The following is a 20,711-nucleotide window of genomic DNA, read 5'->3' as shown; positions in this document are numbered from 1 at the left end:
GTGTGTTGGTGTGTGTGTGTGTGTGTGTGTGTGTGGGGGGGGGGGGAGGGCTTATTGTCTGCTGCAGCACACAGGCCTGGACCGGGGATACCTGATTGCTACTGTCACCATGGCAGCAGCGGCTCATGTAATAAGAGAAAGAGAGAGAGATCTGGTCAGAGTACAATTCAAGGAGAGACACTGCAGCACCGAGGCGACACGGCGAGACAGACCGACGCCGTCATCATCACGTCCACACTCTGTTCTACCCACTCACCAATTCACACACACTCCTCAATGTGCCTTTTTTTTTTGAGGAGGCGACAAGACGCCTCCTCAATCTTGTCAGGCCGAGTTTAACGGAATCAAGCGAGAGTGGAACCGCAACATGGGGATGGTGCGGATTCAGTTACGCGTCGTGCACGTCACCCCTCGGCTCGTGAGCTGCCGCTTCGAAGCCTCCAGATGAGCGCCATGGCCGGCGCCGTCTTGTTTTGGGTTTTTTAAACCCAGAAGTAACCACATTTGGAGGAGCGGGGGGGCGGAGCCTGACGGGAGAGCTCGTCCACTGCACGTCCGCCCGCGACCTATTGGCCCCCATTGGACGGTGCTAGCTGTCAATCGCGCTGCGCCCCCACACGGCGCCTTATCGTCTGTTTCACTCCAAAATGTACATCATGTTGTATCGAAGACGACTTGAAACTAGAGCTTGGACCATAAACTCCTCACTGACGTTGCAAATCAAGGCAGAAGTAAGAGTCGCTTTCTCGCAGACTTCTACGGAAACAACGGGTGGAGTCGCCCTCTGCTGGTCATTCCAGAGAATACGGGTTTCTGGCACTTCCGCATTCGGCCTCACTTTCCGTTCCTGGCTACTGCGTCCATTTTCAGATACAGCCCCTCGTTTATTTCTCTCGGACTCGGTTTGGACTGATTTGAACACAGCAATTGTTCAACCGCTCTGAGATTCGCCCTGGGGATGTTTGTTTGTTCGTTCGTTCGTTCGTCTGATTTAGGGGTCGACCGATAAGGCTATTTCAGGGCCGATAACGATTTTTACTAATTTAAAAGGCCGACAACCGACATTTTAAACCAACGTTTGTCTGCGGCAAAAATGAAAAGTGTCAGAAAAGGCGTCAAAATTGAGATGTTTAAGGAGGTGATCACTGACACGGAGAAGTCAAATGCCGGAATCCATTTAAATCGAGGCTCATTCGTACATTTTTAATTGCAAAGGTACAGTCGAGCTTATTTCAAATCTGCCCGACATATGAAGCGCGTGCTCATCACAACATGACTCCTGCAGGCACACAGAGCTGCACATACGCATGCACCTTAAAACAGTGTCTGAATTCTGACGGGTGGACACGAGCAAACTCTGACCGTGCGTGTGTGTGTGTGTGCGTGCGTGTGTGTGTGCGTGTGTGTTACTGTTTCACACGGAGACGACAGAATGTGCCGCAGTGCGATCGGCGCCTCTGTGTTGCTGGCATTGAAACAGCCACACGCCGATCACAGAGTCTCTCTGACGTCTGTGGGCGCCGGTCGTCGCCGTGGTCACGGCTGAATTCAAAATGTTAAAACCCACGTTACTTAGGTAGGAGCGTTTTCGGTGGAAGAAGAGAAGGGCGGAAGGTCTTTTTTTCCCTTCCGTCGATGTGGCTCGCGGTTAAATGTCAAGAACCTCGTGGGAAGAGAGAGAAAGACGCAGCAGATGAACTAAAGGGATTCAGGTGGATCGTGTCGGATCATAGACGCGGTCTTTGAGTGAATACACACTTTTACACACATGCGACTAAATATCGTTTTCCTTTTTTTGCTTTTGAGCAAAAGTTACGTGTTGAACTTTGACCCGCAGATTCGACCCAGGAGACAGAAAAGCGCTGCGTCGGTGCACGCCGACTTCCGAAAGTGAAAAAAATACTGCGTAAGCCGAGTCAGACACAGAAGCACAGCTCGACACGTTGAGTTGCATCATGACGCGACCCAGGTAACAAAGTCAATCCTGGGGCGGCGTCAAAATGAATGTTCGCTCATGTGTAAATCAAAAGCAGAACCATATGACGTATAAGTCAGGTTGACCATGTTTAGTCTAATTCTATGAATACATTCAAAAATGCTTTATTTTTTCCGCTTAGAAAAACTATCCCACACACGAGGTTCACACACACACACACACACACACACACACACACACACACACACACACACACACACACACACACACACACACACACACACACACACACACACACACACACACACACCGACGGCACACTTGAGTATTAGCACCATCACACAAAACATCGCAGCTCGGGCTGTGGCTGTTACTATGGAGACGTGTTGTCGCTCTAGTGACACCTAAGTGGGGGCGGGGCATCGTGTTCGCATTTGCATATGTGTGAAACTACAAGCGCTGCGGCGGTCCGTGGTGCTACTTTGTGTTTTATGGCGACCCTGATCATTTGAGCCATTAGGGCAAGAAGACATGGTTTCAGCTTCTAAAATGTGCCGTTTGTTTCTTTCCTCCGCTTGAATATTGTTGTAAATTTGATTGTTGTTGATACTTCTTTCAGATATAAGACGTGAATGATACACGTCACGTGTTCTTAGGTTTTCGTACCAGACGAACCTTCGAATGAGTCACAATGGACAGAAAAAGATCCGTGGTAAAAAAAAGCAACCTCCTACTACATGAACCACTAAAAACAAATGTCCCCTGCGTTAATAATGAGCAGGCGACTATCGTCTGCAGGTGGACGAGACCTTCTGACCACATGTTTTCATCAGTCAACACGCCGGCGAGGCTTTTCCCGTGTTCTCACCTGCCGCTTCGTCCATTCAGCCTACTCCAAAAGGCTCTCGGCGTTTATTTAAGGACGTCGCAGACGCAGACGCCGAGCTATGAATAGGAGATCGACCTTCCGCCGCGAAGGGAGGAGACGAGCACATGGGGGGACGTTGAATATTTTAACAATTGAACTCAAGGAATGTGCTCGCGGCCGTTGTATTTAGAGGGATCGCGAAGAGAAAACAGAGGATGTGTGTTGTTTTCCTGGTGCATTTCGCAGGTAACGCAAAGCACACACACACACACACACACACGCACTCACACACACACACACGCACACACACACACACACGCACACACACACACACACACACACACACACACACACACACGCACACACACACACACACGAGAACAGACGTGTAAACAAAGGGAACCGGTGAAAAAAAGTTTCTAGACGTGACTTGATATCAGAGCTGCAACGGTCAATCGATTCATCCATTAATAATCGATTACTAAATGAATCGCCAACTATTTTGATAATCGATTCATCGTTTCAAGTCAAAACTCTCAGATTTCAGCTTCTGAAATGTGAATATTTTCTGGTCTCTTTGCTCCTCTGCGACGGTGCACTGATTATCTTTGTTATCTTTGTGGACGAAACTAAAACATCATCTTGAGGTTTTGGGGAAACACAAACTTTAAATTTTTCACAATTTGATGACATTTTATGGACCAAACAACTATCAAATAATCCACAGATGAATCGATTGCGGCCCTACTTGACAAAAGTTCCAATTTTATTCCACGCCAGCCTTAAAAATAAAATTGTGGTAAACTAATATTTGCAAATAAAAAAATGTTGGTGAAAATATCGTCTGAGTGATGGGAGTATTTTTTTTTCTGTCTCCATGAAGATACAGCTGCTAAACCAGCTTTTATTTGTTATTTTTTTTACATTTGTGGCAAAGAAATTCAACTTTAAGCTCATTTATTTATCCGGTAACATCCATGCAACACAGGAGGAGGAGTGGCACGGTGTGGCAGCGCTTTGAGCTCGGCAATCCTAACAATCCTTAACAATTTCATACTTTTAAAATGCATCTTGTGTATTACTTGGCCCAACGAAGAGTGGGCCTGCGAACATATAAATCTGTTCAAACGCCACTTGGCAGTCTTGCCTGGCCAATACTCTCCGGACTTTTGTTTCCATCTGTTCACACCGGTCTTCCAACAAGTGGTCAGCGACTGTTGCCGTCTCCTTCTTGGAGGGGCGCTGGTTTATTCAGGAATTATGAAAGTAGTTGTTAACTGCTGAGACCTTTTTCGTGTGCCTTGGAAAAACACTAGTGGATTATCTACACCAGGCCTTTCTGAGGCCTTCATGTGAAAACTCAACCACAAGCATCTTGTTAAAAAAAACAAGAAATAAACATATCTAACATGGCACATATTGTGTGAGACGAAGGAAAGAGTTAAATATCATATTGCAATACGAGGTGTGTTGATCATTTCTAATCTGCCACTATGACGTGGAGCCTTTTAATGGGCCCCTTTTTTGCAGCCTCGATGAGGAAATGAAAAGGCAGTTTACGTCTTCATTTCACATATCATATATGCACAAGCATTAACGTCATTTAGTTGTTGTTGTTGTTGTTGTTTTTCTTCTCCATTTGTGGACCAGTCCCTCCCTCCCTCACTCACCCAAGACACGATGCGCAGAATGGTCTGAGGCTGCTGGAAGAAGGTGACGGGGTCGAAGGCTCCTCCGGCTTTCCCGGCCCCGTATGCCTGCACCCCCTCCATGGTCCTCCTCTTCGTCCTCCTCCTCCTCCTCCTCTCTGGTGGTGCAGAGGCGCGGGGTGTGTGTGTGTGTGTGTGTGTGTGTGTGCGTGCGTGCGTGGAGCACCGGGCAACCGACTCCACCGGATCAGCCTCCTGCCTCCACCACCAGCTCCAGCAGTTCCTCTGCCGCCGCTGCTGCGTCGCTGCTCGGCTCCCGGACGCACAGCCTCCCCGGTCGACTCCCGGTCGTCTCCTCTCAATCTAACCTCTAGATTCCCCCGTCGTCGTCCTCCTCGGTGACCGGGCGGAGGAAGCTGTACGCCACTGTTGTGATGATGATGAAGATGATGATGCTCGCCCCCGTCTCTCTCTCTCTCTCTCTCTCTCTCTGTGTGTGTCTCTCTCTCTCTCTCGCTCCACTGTGTCTCTCTCTCTCTCTCTCTCTCTCTCTCTCCACTGTGTCTCTCTCTCTCTCTCTCTCTCTGTGTGTCTCTCTCTCTCTCTCTCGCTCCACTGTGTCTCTCTCTCTCTCTCTCGCTCCACTGTGTCTCTCTCTCTCTCTCTCTCTCTCCACTGTGTCTCTCTCTCTCTCTCTCTCTCTCTCTCTCTCCCAGCAAGCACAGGAGCCGGTGGCGAACACGTGAACGCGCCTGTGTTGTCACGCCTCGGACGGAGAGCTCACGCACGCACGCGCACACAAATACACGCACACAGAGACATATACACACACACACACACACACACACACCGTCAAAACACACAAACACACACACTTAACAATTAACGGACACACGAGAGTGCGCGCACGTCTTCACGGAGGGCCACGCGCTTAGTGCTCACAGGTTTGAGTCACGCGCTTTTCCCATTTTCTCAGCAGGGCTTTTAACCCCCCGCCCTTTACTAACAGGCGTGAAAGGGAGACCAGGAAAACAAGTCGATTTAGCCACAATGTGATATATAATAATAATTATAATAATAATAATAATAATAATAATAATAATAACAAAAAAATAATAATAATTGTATTGATATAGCACCTTTCAGAAGCAGCTTCACAAAGTGCTTTCACAAAAAACATACAAATCACAGACAATTAAAATCAGCATTCCAACAGTAATACGTTTTTCAGGTCACATATCTGTATTTAAAAAAAGATATGAAAAGACGATATAAAAGCAAGTTTATAGAAACTTGTTTTTAAAAGTGACTTAAAAGAAGATGTATGATAATCACTACGGCAGTTATATGACGTCTTATGCCTTCCGGGTGTGCCAAGGAAAGATTCCATTTTTTTTTAACGTACAAAAACGGCAGAGACTATCTGATTATATATTAAAACACCACACACAAAGTCTGAGCTATTTAAAAAAAAAGTGATTTGTGATGCTGAGGAAATAAATTCCGCCCTCTCGTGGTATCACCGGGTTTTGCTTTTGAAGGAGCGGGTCCTTATGTCTCATAAATCAGCCTTTCAGATGATTATTATTAATAAATGTGTCCGACCGACGAACTTCACCAAACATTGAAATTAGTTGTATTTTAGTTCAGAGCTGCGCTTCAATTTTTGGATATCAAGAATAAAGGTTTAACCTGTCAGACAAACTCTGAGGTAAAACCACCTCACAGGAAGAAGGCGCTCTTAAGCGTCATCAACAGCAGCCAATGGCGCTCTACGTCCCTCGCACGTTTAACCAATGAGACGCCTCGGCGGCTGGTCGCTAGGAGACGCGTTGTGTCCGTGTTGCCGAGGCACACGGAAGAAGATTTTTAGAGACACAAACTGCGAACAGGAGCTTCTTTGGCGCCGTTAATGCAACAAGAGAGTTCACTTCCGGCGTCCGGAGGTCGTCCGTTGTCATGGTGAAGCTGCGGGCGAGGTGTCTGCTCGTCGGTAAGGTTTCTTAAAAAAACTTATTGTCAGTCGTTATGCTAACTAAGGCTAGCGGTGCAAGGGCTAAAGCTAACTAGCTTGGGTCCCAGGCTAACAGCTAGCATGTCTGCTACCAAACAAGCTTCACGGTCACTTCCTACTTCTTAGAACCGGAGATGAATAATTAGTGTCGAACGCTTTTCTGAACATTCAAAATCTATTTACGTAACGTGAGGTGTCATCACGTTTCTCCATCTCCTCCGTTTGCACGTCGAACAGCTCAGATGTTGTGATTCTTAAAAAAAAAAAAAAAAAAACTTTATTTAAAACGTACACAATACAAACAGAGCTTGGCTATGTAAAGAGAAAACAACAATCAGACCTCCTACTGAAATGTGTAAACGTTTAAGATGAAGACCTGCCCTTAACAATTCAGGCATTCAAATACAATATGATGTGAAGAAGAAAAATAAATGATAACAATAATTAATAAATAAAACAACAAATAATTTCTGCGACCACTTCCCCTCGGTATTATCAAGACTGACGATAGAGGGTCAATTATCAATTTTATTTGGCAAAGCTTATAGTAAACACAAGTGATAGGAAATAATCTGTGTGTGTGTGTGTGTGTGCTTGTGTGTGTGTGTAGGAGATGCTGCAGTGGGGAAAAGTGCCCTGTCACACATGTTCCACAGCGAGGGCACTCTCTTCCAGAAGAACTACAGCATGGTGAGAACATTAAACACCCTGGTGTAATGTAAGGTCATGCAATACCATATACAGTTATATAAGGAATTGGATATGCTGGTTATTAGGCCTGCAACAGTTAGTTGATTAATCGATTTGCAATGGACTGCTAAATGAATAGGCAACTATTTTGATCATTGATTAATCAGTTCAAGTAGTTTTTCTGGAAATCAAAATTCTCTGATTTCAGCTTCTTAAATGTGAATATTTTCTGGTTTCTTTGCACCCCTGTGAAAGTAAACTGAATATCTTTGGTGTATGGACCAAACAACTAATCGATTTATCGAGAAAATAATCCACAGATTAATCGATTGCAACCCTACTTGATATAGTTTCCATTTTTATTCCACGCCAGTCTAAAGAAAAAGTTGTGGTAAACTAATATTTGCAAATGAAACAATGTTAGCGAATATTGTCTGAATGATGGGAGTGGTTTTTTTGTCTCCAGCAAAAAACAGCTGATAAATTAGCTTTTTCTAAAAATATTTTTGTCAAAGAAATTAAACATCGGGCTCATTTATTTTTATCCATATTATGACATTTAATGGACCAAACAACTAATCGATTTATCGAGAAAATAATCGACAGATTTATGGATAATGTAAATAACTGTTAGTTGCAGCCCTACTGGTTATATATTCACGTCACACATCATCGTAACATAAGAGTCAGAATCAGTTGTAAAACAGCTGTTTTTTTGAGGGAATTTGGGGGATTTAGCTGTACTCTGTTGTAAAGACTGGACACAGGCTTATATAATATTTTTTTTACATTCAGGTTAACTAATGTTTTCCATGGTCAACTCCTCTATGAAGCTTAGTTCTGGCTCATGCAGCATGTTGGGAACACACCTGATCCGTGTGCTATGAAGTGCCGCAGCATTTGTCGTTATGTACTGAGACCTGCCCCTGAGATTACAACAGCGGAGTTGATCAGCAAAATCTGCTGCTGTAGTTTTACCATCAGTATTCAGTTGATGGCTTAACTGTGCAGTTAAACAGTAATAAAAAAAACTTGTGGAGCAAGGTTTCACAGTTAATCACATGTATCGAATTGGGCCAATTATTGTAACATCCAATTGAATTTAAGGTCATCTGCTTCGAGGTCAAAGGCTTTTAGTTTATCCAAGGTATAATTTACGTATCAACTGTGAATCATCAAGATCGATATCGGTCACCAAAAATCACGCTGCCCCCCACCCCTCCCGTTCAAGCTTCTCAAGGACCTTGCGGAGGTCTCGCCGAAGGAGTTGCCGAAGTGCAAGGCAGCATAACGTACCCAATTAATGCTGATGCGCAGAAGGCTAATCTGCATTATTTATGCTAATCTGCACGAGGGAGGGGAACCGTGTCATTAACCTGACTCTGTGATATATGAGGTCACGGCTGTTCACTGATTCCTCTCTGTCGATGTCTCGAGGGCTGTTGCTGCTGCTGCTGCTGCTGCTGCTGACGACTGTACGCACGTGAACGCTTTCGCTCATGAGAATCGATACGTGCACTTGAGCAGCTTGTGCGCATTTATTTTGCGTGTTACGTTTACTGAGTTCACTCTTTAAGCCTTGCAGCTGGTTAGGGCGCAGCACATGGCTGGCGAGTACAATACTGGACAAGAGCCAAGTGTGTGTGTGTGTGTGTGTGTGTGTGTGTGTGTTTGCTCAGCTCTTGCTGTGTCAGCTGTATCGGGGGTTCTGAGGTGACAGGAATGTCGATAATTAATACAGCGGGATTCTGGAACGCCACCAGAACAGGTACTTAACGAGCGCACAACAACAACAGTGCTCAGTTTCTCCACACTGCCTGGAACCTACATACTCACTTGTTTTGTGATGCTGTGCGAGTCCGTTCACGTTGGACTAGGAGAGTATACGACACAAAGCAGCAAAGGCGCCGCTGCAGTGTAAAGCCGCATTTTTAAATCCGCGCTCGCTTGCTGAACACCAGTCAACACATCTGAAATACACACACAAAATGAACAGCATGCAGGATGACGAAAAACAACAGGACAAATATGACAAAGGGACGTCACGCACAGATTAGAATCAAATCAAATTTATTCATAGAGCACATTTAAAAACAACAGCAGTTGACCAAAGTGCTGTACGTTAACAATATCCCCAAAACCCCAGAACAAACAACACAAAACAAAAGCTCTACACGATAAAACACAAGGACCAGTTTTACAGATGAAAGACAGGGAAGAACCGAAGAAGTGAAGGGGCCACTCTAACGTGCAGAGGCAACTCGTTAGAGTTTGGGGGCTGCAACGGCAAAGGACGATCTCCCCTCTTTGCTTCCACCTTGACCTCTTGGATGACCAGAATCAACTGGTCAGCGGATCTAAGAATGAGCATCTGTAGATCAAGTTCCTGTGTCCACCAGCCGCTGCTTTATTACCTGGGTGCACTGGAGAAAAAACGAAAAACCCCATGGGAAAGTGCTGCTCACAGTCACTGCTGTTGCTACGCAACCGTTAACACACCTATTTGATGCCCTGTAGCCTGCGTTATGCTTGTCAAAATCATTTTAACGTATTGCTCACTTAGATTCATTTAGCCAACGCTTTTGTCCAAAGCGACTGACAACAAGTGCTTTCAACAGTAAAGATATTTTGCCAAAAAAGTGCAAGAATCACGCAGGCACATGATAATTTAATGAATAGGCAAAACGGCTTCAAGTGCACCATTTTGGATTTTTTTTTTTCTGTTTTAATGATTCAGAGAGTACGATGCAGTCTGAACAGGTGTGTTTTTCAGGCTGATGTCTTGATGTCAATGGGAGCTCATTCCACCATTGAGGAACCAGGACAGCAAACAGATGGGATTTAGTTGAGTGGTGGCTGCCCGCCCCTCGCAGTGTGGGAGTCGCAGAACAGAGTGGAGTGGACGGGCTGGAGTGTAAAGGTTTGACCCTGTTCTGGATGTAGGAAGGGCCTGAGCTATTCGCAGCGAGGTAGGCAAGTACCAGTGCCTTGAATCTGATTCGAGTCGCCCCACTGGAAGCCAGTGCAGGGGGCAGAACTTGTAGGTAGGTTGAAGATCAACCGGGCCGCTGCATTCCCAATGAGCTGCAGAGGTCGGATGTCGGCAGCTCCACCCGTCCATCGTATATTTCCGTCTTTATTTACCGTCTTTAGGGTGATCCCTTTCCATCCTGGACACTCCCTTACGTTCCCCTTCGGTGCCTCATATTTCAATCCACAGATTGAAACTAAACTATTGTGATTTTGAGCGCACCGCCCTCAAGGTCAAGCTAGGATAAGGCCTTGAGAACAGGACAAAATAGTCTGCGTGCTGTTTGTTCAAACCTGCACCACTATGAAAAACACTCTCATGGATCCAAGGTGAATTGTCTGTGGCAGTTTTAAGCAATATTAAATCTATCAGGTTGAACCGTCTCTGTAAGAATTCCCTGCAGGTGGAAAACAGCAAACGGCAAACGCCCGTGTCCTTACCGTTGTGACTGTGGGAAAAAAAGAAACTGTGGAGAGAGTTACTTCTGGCGCAGTCTGTCCCGCCGATGTTCTTCAACTTTTGGTTTTGAAGGGTACGGCGGAGGCCGTCTTCCATTCTGCTCACGTTCCTCCTTTGAAAATGTCAGACGGCCCGTTAGCAATATTCGGAGCTTATTTGTGGCTAATAGGCCCCTCATTGACATTCCAGCGAGAGACTTCCTATGCATCACTCCAGCTCATTAGGCCGCTCCTAAAGTGGGACCAACACAGCATCTGTGTGTGTGTTTGTGTGTGTAGGCCACTGGATCCCTGTTTCTGTGTAAGAAATCAGGTGACTGTTGGTTCGACGTGTGTGTGCGTGTGTGTGAGTGTGTTTTTGTGTGTTTTTGTCCGAGGTTTTGGTCTCTGCCGTTTGGCACGCTCACTTTAGTGTGGGCTCAGGAGATCGGATCAATTTGGAGTTTGTTGCTGATGTGAAGAATCCTCAACTTGCCTCTTCAAGGTCACCACTGATCTCATACCGAGTGGATGCGTACAGTGGCTGAAGGCAGCAGCCCAGCAAAACCATCCCGTCCACTTAGGACTCCTTCAGATCTCATTCCTTGTGAAGAAGGTGCATCTGTGACGCGACCAGATTTATTACGTTCTCCTTTTTTACGCTCTGTTCTATCTCCGTTCTATATCTCTATTTGCTATTTATTCTTTTCAGAAAAGAAAAAAAAAACTCAGCTACTTGCTGTATGCCTGCAACCTCTGCAGATTTTTTTCTTCTTTTACATCAGGACTTGACGAAAACATCAAACAGCTCCTCGTACACGAATGGCCACTGGGGCTGACTCCAAAGCAAATTTGCCATCTACATTATATACACCATACAAAAAAGGGAGAACAGTGCCTCTGGTCATTTTAGTCTCCCAAAAACTGCTCTCTCTCTCTCTCTCTCTCTCTCTCTCTCTCTCTCTCTCTCTCTCTCTCTCTCAAACTACTGCACTCTGCATTAGCTGTTAACTGGGCCTGTTATGTATTTTTGAAATGTCATAATGGAGTCAGAAAATGATGTTGTGCATTTTTCGAGTTATCTCCACATCTTATAGGACTATAGACACCACCTAAAGCTTATGGAGACTGGAAAATGATTTATGATCATATAGTAGGAATGACGTCATCATTGATGTCACTATGAAGTCAGAAAATCACGTTATATAGTGCAGTAATCAAGCGGCAACCCCCTGTGACTTTACCCGTTGGTTTGTGAGCTGCAGTTTTGACCCCTTGACCAGCGCCATCTTTTTTCATTGCAACCAGACGTAGAAATGGGGGTCTGGTCTGACTGAGGGCTAGTCCACTGGGCGCCCACCTACACCCAGGACCATGCATTGATTGGACAGTACCAGCTGTCAATTCCGCTGTATCCACGGTCCAATGTATCAGTGCTTTTTTACTCTAAATGAGACCATAATTTCCAAAATGAACATCATGCAGTTTTGGAGAAGACTTGAAACTATAGATTGAACCATAAACTCCTTAAGGAAAATGTTTACTGACGTTATAAATCAAGTGGGAAGTAGAATTATTTTCTAATAGACTTCTATAGAAACAACCAGCGGAGTCGCCCTCTGCTGGTGATTCCAGAAAATACAGGCTTCGGGTTGGTGACTATGTCCATTTGCAACCAGTAAGATTGGGGACACGACCAACAGCTAATTTGGATTAACCAATCCACCATCATTGTATGGTATAAATGACGTCATTATAAAATGCCATTATTATAATGTTTTTTTTAAAAGTTAGAATTGCCGGATTAGGGTTTTTGTGCAGCGCCTACGCAGGGTATGCATCGCCCCTCTGATGCTTTTCATCAGTTCTGTTTGAGACACTAGCTTCAGTATTGGTGCTGACACTCGCATCCTTCTCACTTCACCATTGCCCTGTATCGATTCCTACAAGATTTCTCGTCAAACAACTTATGCGCCCAAATCTCTTTCATTAGACACTTTGACCGAAGCTAAAACCGTCGCTAGTTCTCAGCCGACCAGTGTGTTTACCATATTCTGCTAAATGAGCAGTCTTTTACCAACCGCAGCCAAATGAACAACCATCAACTAAAATGTCTTAACTGTTTCCGCTGACGGACTCAAGGCGCGAAAGAGCTGATTGTCTCGTGATGCCTTTGTCTTTATTGAGACATTAAGAATAATGCGATCCAAAAGCACTGGAGACGCGGGAGGGACGGTTTGGTCGGGATTTAATCGTCAGGGCAATTAATTTTGTTTCAAGTCAAACTGCTAATTAGCAATGTTTTGACACAAACGATAAATCACAGACAGTTTTTTTTTTCTTCTCTGTGTAGTGGTAATGTGGCAACCAAACTCCTCTTCTCTTCTCTTGGCTTGGCTTTGCTTCTCTTCTCTTCACACAAGCTGGTTAAATGTATTTTGTCAGGTACGGCCATAATGAACCCAAAAATACACACGTACACATAAGAAAATGAAGCTAAAAATGCAGGATTTTCAGATAATATTGAAGGGGCAAGTGAGCAATACACTTTTTTGTCAAATTCTGCGAATATTTCCTCACGGTCCGCTAGCTGTTGGTTGGGGGAAAAAAAGCAAGAAAAATGAAAAAAGCAACACGTCTTTCAGCTTAACATTACATGATGAAATGGTAACGTCCTGGTTGTGTTTGCTCGGCAGACAACCGGAGTGGAGCTGCTGTTGAAGTGTGTCAACATCCCAGAGACCAATGACAGCGTGGTGAGTCCAGTCTTCTTCGTCCTGCCTGCGCCACACTGCTCATAAACTTTACCAGCCGCCATGTCGGGAACAGGCTGAGATTATGCTGAACGTTGCCCATCTTCAAAACCAGCCGTGGTTTTTAGCTTCTTTATTATTCCGAAGAATTCAGAATTCTAAATCACCGTAGGTGGGCGGATGGAGAAATGGAGCCTATCGCTCGATGTGAAAGAGAAGTTTTCTCAGACATAATATTGTTAGTTTCTCATCTGTATTCAGTAGGTGATAGGGGGCGGCATTGTAGTAGGAACATGACTGGCCGTACGTAAAACAGGAAGGCTCAAAAACATGTAATGTGACTAAAACTCCACGTATAACTCTGCTCTTTCCCCCTCCAGGAGCTCTACATCATTGACTCCGCGGGGAAGGAGACTTTAGTGGAAGGCTGCGAGAAAATGGTGAGAGTTGTCTCCATTTGCATGAAACTATTGGATTTCCACCACCCGGGGCTCAACATCCCCCACGTGTAAAGTACAAACACAGGGTAAAAGTGAAATGATGCCATTCAAACTTTCCCCTGGTTATCGCTTCCATAGTGGGGTGAACCGTCGCTGCTGTGCCTGGTCTTTGACCTGACCAGCGAGCAGTCTTTTGCCAACTGCGGCCGCTGGATGGAGAGAGTTCGAGCCCACTGCCGGGGTCTCCATCTTCCAGGTAAAAGTCTTTTGCAATATTATGAAGTGGATTTTTGTATGTGTTTTGGAAAAGTTATGTAATATCTTGGACTACAGCCTGAATGATTTAATTGAAAAAATTGACGAAATTAAAAAAATATATATTGTTATGCTTTGTTATTCACTATTTCAAATAATCTCAATCATAGTTTCAGTGTTTTTATGCTGCAATTTGTTGTTCGACACAAGGGTGATAGCTGTATGTCTGCACTCTGTGGCTGATAATGATCAGTGGAGCGGAAACTTAAAATATATATAACACAACATTGTGCATTTTTAATAACTAGAGACCATCAAGGTAATATTTGGGCAATTTTTACAGTGTATAAATTTAAAAAACAGATAATTTTCCCGTTTCATAGAAGTAACAAATCGGATGAGTGGTTGAAAGTTGTGGGTGAAACATCTGAAGCTCTTTTTGTAAATTGCAAGGACAAATGGAAAATGACGTTTTTAAATAAATGTATATCCTTTACAGTAGAATAAATGTAAGTACAATCTTACAAGCATGTCAAATTAATATCAAATTATTTTTTGGGTTCTTTTCTTTCTTTCCCCTTTTCATCTTTGTATCACTTTTTATTCCTTGTACTTTTTATTTGGCAAAAACTCAATAATATTTTAAGTAAAAAAAAAAAAGAAGAAGTGACCAATCAAAACTTAGGCATGGCTTTTCCTGACAGATTTAAGAGCATCCAAATTGTTTAATCCATTATAAGGCTAAGATCCAGTGCCATTGCTTTATACTTACAAAACGGTTACGGATTAATGTTTTTCTGGTATAGATGGAAACGCTTTCCAGGTCACATTTGTTTGAAACATGTGTTTTTGTTCCAGGCGTCCTTGTGGGCAACAAGTCAGACCTGTCCGCGAGAAGAGAGGTAGAGTCGTCTGTGGCCCAGGAATGGGCCCAGAGCCAGGGCTTGGAATACCACGAGACCTCGGCTGTGAGTGTACTTCAATACCAAAATGCCCTTTCTTGTGAATGAGTGAAAACGGTGACATCGCATACATTATTAATCACCGTGTCCACGTTTGTCTCTCGCAGAGGGCGATGGAGAACTGCGACGCACCGCTGCTCAGTTTGGCCCGGGCCTTTCAGTCCCTCTATCAGGAGCGCCGGGAGACCATCCAGAACCTGAGTCCAGGCTAGACCCCCTTCCCACTCGCACACACACACACACACACACACACCAAGTATTTACATTCTGAGAACTTTATAGATCACACTAGGCGCGGCCCGTCCATATGGGCAGATGGGGCAGTGCCCCATTAAAAAAAACCCTTCCACCCCAAAACATAGTTCCTCCTTGTAAACAATTTTTCCACGTTAAGAGATCATGAATTGATTATATTGCTACCTATTCTGTGAGTTTAAATAGTCATTTGAGTGATTCCGTCTCCATTTAGTGGGTCGTGCAATATTTGGGGCAGGAGACCTCAGCGCATCGCTGTCGCTGGCACATTTCTCATATCACCTATTGGTCAAATATAGGAACAGCAATAAGCACCGATTAAGGTTCATTGGGGCAAGCAATGAGTCCTGCCCCCCGGCTTTACTCTTCAGCCCTCCACTGTTTTCTTGAGCAAGACTTTTTTAGACTTATTTCAGAAATGGCGACCAGCAGCAACGCAGGTTCTGCTGAGTCTAATCCTGTAGAAATTCCATGAAATACCACGTCACAGAACAGATTCAATCCATCAGCAGTGCTGTGGATTGAAAAGCGACTGACGCATGACACCCCCTGATTTCAATAAAGCTGTTTTTGATACATTTGCCCATCTGAAAGATTCCAGCGGGCCCCTTTTTTAAAAATTCACTTCTGTATACAGTATGCTCATGCACTCGACATGTTTCAGCTCCTCTTTCCTGTGTTGTTCAGCCGTGTTTACTGCGGCGTTATGTTTCGCTGCTGGCTGGTATGTTTATGTACTGTCTATTCTCAAATGTTGTAATTATTAAAACGTGATCACAAAAACAAGTATGTGTAATATACTTAAAGCCACAGTGTGTAATATTAAGAAGAACTTATTCACAGAAATTGAATATATTGTCCACAACTATGTGTTCATATATGCATATTCACCTGCAACAAAGAGCCAATGTTTTCTCGTCAACTCTGAATGAGTTAAATATTGTTACATGAGGTGGACCCGACCTCCGTGTGAGTCGCCATGTTTGCTACGTCGTGTTGAATACGGTTGTTGCACAAAGCGGTGCAGAATACGTTGCAATCGTGCTGAATTTTTAGCGCTGCCGGAAATGAGTTCAGCGGTGCGCCACCATAAAGTGTCCCCCATCGGGTGCTCAGTTGGTTGCTGTTGCTACAACTTTACAACCAGATGCCACCAGAAAATTACATTTATTACACACTGGGGCTTTAGGTGGTGTTTTGCACCACAGAGAGAATGGTTTGTTTGGAACGATATTTCGATAATGCCAATGAATAAAGTTGGTTTCCTATGAACAGTCATGTTTTTTCCTCTTATCTGCATGTCCCCTCTCTGTGCACAGATAAGTTACCTTTCCCAGTGACAGTGAGGTCATTACCAAAACCACTATAATGACACTCCAGCTCAAAGTGGAGGAAGAAGCAGAGTCTCTACCTCCTCTGCTCGCCTCTGCATGGATAGGCTGTCCCTGATTATAGATGGGACTTAAAAAATCAATCAAATAAAAGCAACATCTTGTCCCCCCCCCCCCTTTTTAAAAAAATATGTTTTCTCTTTTTATCCCAATGCCACTTGGCCTCATCTTTCTTATCTGATTCTTTCCTCATTTCTTTCTCACATTCTCTTTGTCTCTTTGTCTTTATCAGTTTCTCCCTGTTAAAAAAACAAAACTCGTCCTTCTCCATTTCCGTCTCTAGGGTGCGGCCGAATTGTCAAATTTGCTTAGGAAGTTTCCTAAATTCCCTTCATCGGAAGCCATGGTAAGAGCCTGTTCAGATTCTCTAAATGCTTAGGAAAGGTGTTTCCTTTCCTATCTCCTTTAGCATAGGGTACACTGGACCTTCCTATACGAAAGGAAAGGAAAAATAGACGCCCCACAATTCTTTGCGGCAGCGATATTTAACGTGACGCGCCATGCACAAACGTAGACTATCCGAAGAAGAAGTAGAAGAGTATGAATATGACCCAGAAGAGACGCACGTCATCATGTGAGTTACTGTTACATATGAATCATCTACATCTGATGTCACACGGTGGAAAAACACTCTGAAACATGATGGATGGAGCCGCTGCGTTTTTTGTCGTCCATCTTCGGAAATTTGTAGTTTCACCACGTAAATCGCATGTCAATAACATCCGCCATCGCGTGATGACGTGGTTTAATGACTTTAATCCTCCTTCACAGCTTACCTTGACCTCACGACGTGTTCCACTGAGGTCAAGGAATAGTAGATAGGAGGAGACGATAGGAAGGACGATCCCAATCCACCCACAGTTCTGCCTCTCTTTCCTCTTGTGGTGTTCACTCCCCAGCTGCGCCCCTCGTTCTCCCGCTGCCTCTCGGACCAGCTGCCACCGTTCAAACGAGGGCGCGCAGGTTCACGTCGGACGCGGTGGGTTTTTTCTTTCATCTCGTTAAGCACATCGCAAAGTGACACCGCTTGTAATAACGATGACACCGTCCTGTTTGAAATTTCTTCTTCCTGCTTTGTGATGAGAATTGTCAAAATGTATTCCCCCCGGACGACTGTGCAACTTTTTCTTTCTCTTCCCCTCCGAGGCGAAAGCTGATTTGTAATGAGCTTCTTTGCAGAATCTGTATTTAACAACTTGTAATTGTTATTGCAGCACAGTGTTTCTGTCCTCCTCGAGTGGGTGATCGTAATTATAGCAATTAGGATTTCTGTTGTTCTCGTTCTGTCTGTCCTTATTGTTTTTGTCTCGGAAATATGTGTGTGCGCGTGCGTCGTTTTTCCAGGCATATGGAAACAGAATCCAAATAATAGCAGTATTGTCTGGCACATTAGTGCGCTTTTGTTTAGCAGCATGTCGGTTTTTACATCTGTTCCCTTTTTTTTGTGCCCAACACTGTGCATATAAATGTGTGTAATTCTTGTGCCACTGGCAACTACACACTGGTTTCCTTCAGTGCTGACTTAAACACACACACACACACACACACACGCACACACACAGGTGTAACACAAGCTCTTAACCGTCTCTGGGAAAATTACTCTGAGCACTTTCCCAACAGCGTCCCACAGTCTTGAGTTCTATTCATCTGAAACGGAGCTACCAGCCTTGGGAACGCCACTTAATAACACCGCAGGATAGAGAGTGTGGGCTGCTGCTTATTGCTCTGGGAGAAACTTGTTAATTTCCACAGATATTGAAACAGGTGGTGCGATAATAATAATATCACCAGATATGTCATGCCGAGTCTGTTCTCGGTGACTCCGTCTCTCTCTCGCATCATCGGCAGCGTCTGAACGCAGCCGATCGCTCGCCACGATTAGTATTCGAAGCATGTTTGCTCCCTGCTGTAACAACTGCCGTTCACCTTTTAGCCGTGAGAGAGGGCAACAGTGGTCACTGCAGAGCTGAGGTCTGCAGCAGGTGATGATGGAGGTCCGACATGAGATGCTCTTGACTGTATGATGACGGTCAAGTTTGGGTTTCATTCATTTATTTTAATTTTATCATTTACTTGCGCACACATAACTGCATGAAGTCCCGATGATGAAAAAATCAAGAATAGTGTACATAGTGTGCATAGGCTTATACAAGGGACCTTCTCTTAACTTAAGAAGAACGAAAAAATTAAACTAAGCTGACATGATTTTGGGGAAATGCAACAAAAAATGATGGCAATTAACAAGAAGCACACAAAATGAACAAATAGACTAACCAAGAAACAAAACCCAAAACATTTTTTTATTACAAATATACATGTGTTTTCATTATGTACAAATAAATACTACCTCAGTGCACTGCAGTCAAGGCAGGGTCCTTTTTCAGTATCCAGCAGACTATAAAATTATATATTGATGCTCACGTGTGTCATCACTGTAGGTGAGTGCTTTTATTTGAAATATATGTGTTTGCATTTGCATTTTACGCACTGCACACTGCTACTGCATGGTGCTGCAATGTGCTTCCTCGCTGTGTTTTTTTATTCAGCGGGGAGAAACCTTATGTTTTCATCACACATTTTTGTGTGCTTCAAAAAAACATAATCTGTGAAGGAGTTTAAATGATGGATTGGCTACCAATGAGGAGACATATTCTGCTCATATACAGGTTCGTAATTTTTAATTTGGGTTATTACTTGAAAAGGCTCACATGCTCTTAATGTTCAGTGAACTCATCAGTTTGCTCAGACTGTCCATTCCTGCTGCTCCTCTTTCCAGCCTCTGTCTGAAACACTTGGTTTGGCCCCCTGTCTCTTTAAGGCCCCTCCCTCTGCTCTGATTGGCCAGCTGGCTCCACTCTGTCAGCGCGTGTAGGAAGTTCTCTCACTCTGGCCTTACCCGGCTTTGTTGGGGGGCGTGCCAGAGAAGCCGCTTGACGCTTTATGGCCTTCCGTAATGTGGTGATGTCACCACGTTACGTGAGTATCGTCCGCACTACTGACGAGGCGTTTCAGGAGCTTTCTGTCGGGGAGAGGTGATCCCTTTGACACGGACTTTTGGCTTTTTAACTTTGCTGAAATTTTACATACGCAAAAAAGCTATAAGACACTGGCAGGAGAGGGAAAAAAAATGGAACAAAAGAGCATCATTTGTCTCCTTTAAGACTTCAAGATGCGGATGAGCAGCGAGTAAACATCTCAACATCCCCATTTGTGCGGTAGACTTTGCGAGAGGTGCACCCGGGTGTGTCTCTGAGATAAACCAACGCTTGCAGTCGCCCGCTGCGAATCTTTGAACCATAACTTACCCTTGACCTGCTTCAGAAAGGTCAAATTAGTTCAGACTTTCACAGGCAAATGTCGTCAATTTTCCAAAAATCACACTTGTGCGCAGGCATGAGCCCGAGCTGCTGCATTGAAGAGCCCGTCATGTCATCGAGCACCGCGCTCGGATAAAAAGACAACCTAATTTATACACGCTGGGATTTTGTCACGCAGCCGCGCAGTCAAACTTTAACACATTATGCTTGCCTGTGCTCTTTCGCGTCGTATAAAAACGCATTAAGTGTGTTTGGTGATCAGCCAGCGACTCCATTACAAAATTGACGGATGTGTTTGTCACCGAGTGTGTACACCCTCATATCTGTGCGTCTCGTCGCATCCGATGCGAAGGGTCTAAATCTGCTTCGGGGGGACGTCAGGGCTTCACTTCAACTCGATTTTTTTTTTTTTTTTACTGCAGTGCTCCTCTGACCCAAACAAACACTAACACAGAGTTTTGTATTCATGACACAGCCTGAGCTCAGGGGCGAAGAGTTCCAGCTCATATCTTACACTTACACTCGCTCTTTCTTTTTTTTGTCTGTCTGGTGACGCCGTCTTATTTTCTCAGTCTGACATACCAGATTATCACACCGTGTAATGATCTCTAATTATAACACATTTAAAGTTGAAAGAGAGAATTGACATCAACCTTGCTCTCTCTCTCTCTCGCTCGCTCTGTGTGTGTGTGTGTCAGTGTGTGTGTGTGTGT

General features: G+C 44.4%; 2 protein-coding genes across 4 annotated transcripts in view; one reads left to right on the top strand and one right to left on the bottom strand.

Moving 5' to 3' along the window:
• The window catches only part of LOC118312567 (synaptogyrin-1), a 16,876-nt gene extending 11,898 nt beyond the window's left edge, over positions 1-4,978 (bottom strand). Inside the window, exon 1 of one of the 2 annotated variants that reach the window (XM_035637282.2) lies at positions 4,475-4,978. In XM_035637282.2, the coding sequence (XP_035493175.2) occupies positions 4,475-4,576 (102 nt within the window). In that variant the 5' untranslated portion in view covers positions 4,577-4,978. The remainder of the gene's footprint in view (positions 1-4,474) is intronic. The other variant, XM_035637283.2, reaches the window with a different exon arrangement.
• Positions 4,979-6,279: 1,301 nt separating this feature from the next.
• ift27 (intraflagellar transport 27 homolog (Chlamydomonas)) overlaps positions 6,280-20,711 on the top strand; it is a 31,234-nt gene continuing 16,802 nt past the window's right edge. Inside the window, exons 1-7 of one of the 2 annotated variants that reach the window (XM_047333821.1) lie at positions 6,280-6,446; positions 7,078-7,157; positions 13,322-13,381; positions 13,759-13,818; positions 13,957-14,074; positions 14,932-15,041; positions 15,143-15,288. In XM_047333821.1, the coding sequence (XP_047189777.1) occupies positions 6,413-6,446; positions 7,078-7,157; positions 13,322-13,381; positions 13,759-13,818; positions 13,957-14,074; positions 14,932-15,041; positions 15,143-15,247 (567 nt within the window). In that variant the 5' untranslated portion in view covers positions 6,280-6,412 and the 3' untranslated portion in view covers positions 15,248-15,288. Of the gene's footprint in view, positions 6,447-7,077; positions 7,158-13,321; positions 13,382-13,758; positions 13,819-13,956; positions 14,075-14,931; positions 15,042-15,142; positions 16,563-20,711 lie in introns of those variants that run through there. The other variant, XM_035637285.2, reaches the window with a different exon arrangement.

This window comes from Scophthalmus maximus, chromosome 8 (genome assembly GCF_022379125.1).
Source record: "Scophthalmus maximus strain ysfricsl-2021 chromosome 8, ASM2237912v1, whole genome shotgun sequence".
NCBI classification, from domain to species: Eukaryota; Metazoa; Chordata; class Actinopteri; order Pleuronectiformes; family Scophthalmidae; genus Scophthalmus; species Scophthalmus maximus.
The sequence above is the reverse complement of the archived record's forward strand: the minus strand, read 5'-3'. Positions and strand labels throughout refer to the sequence as shown.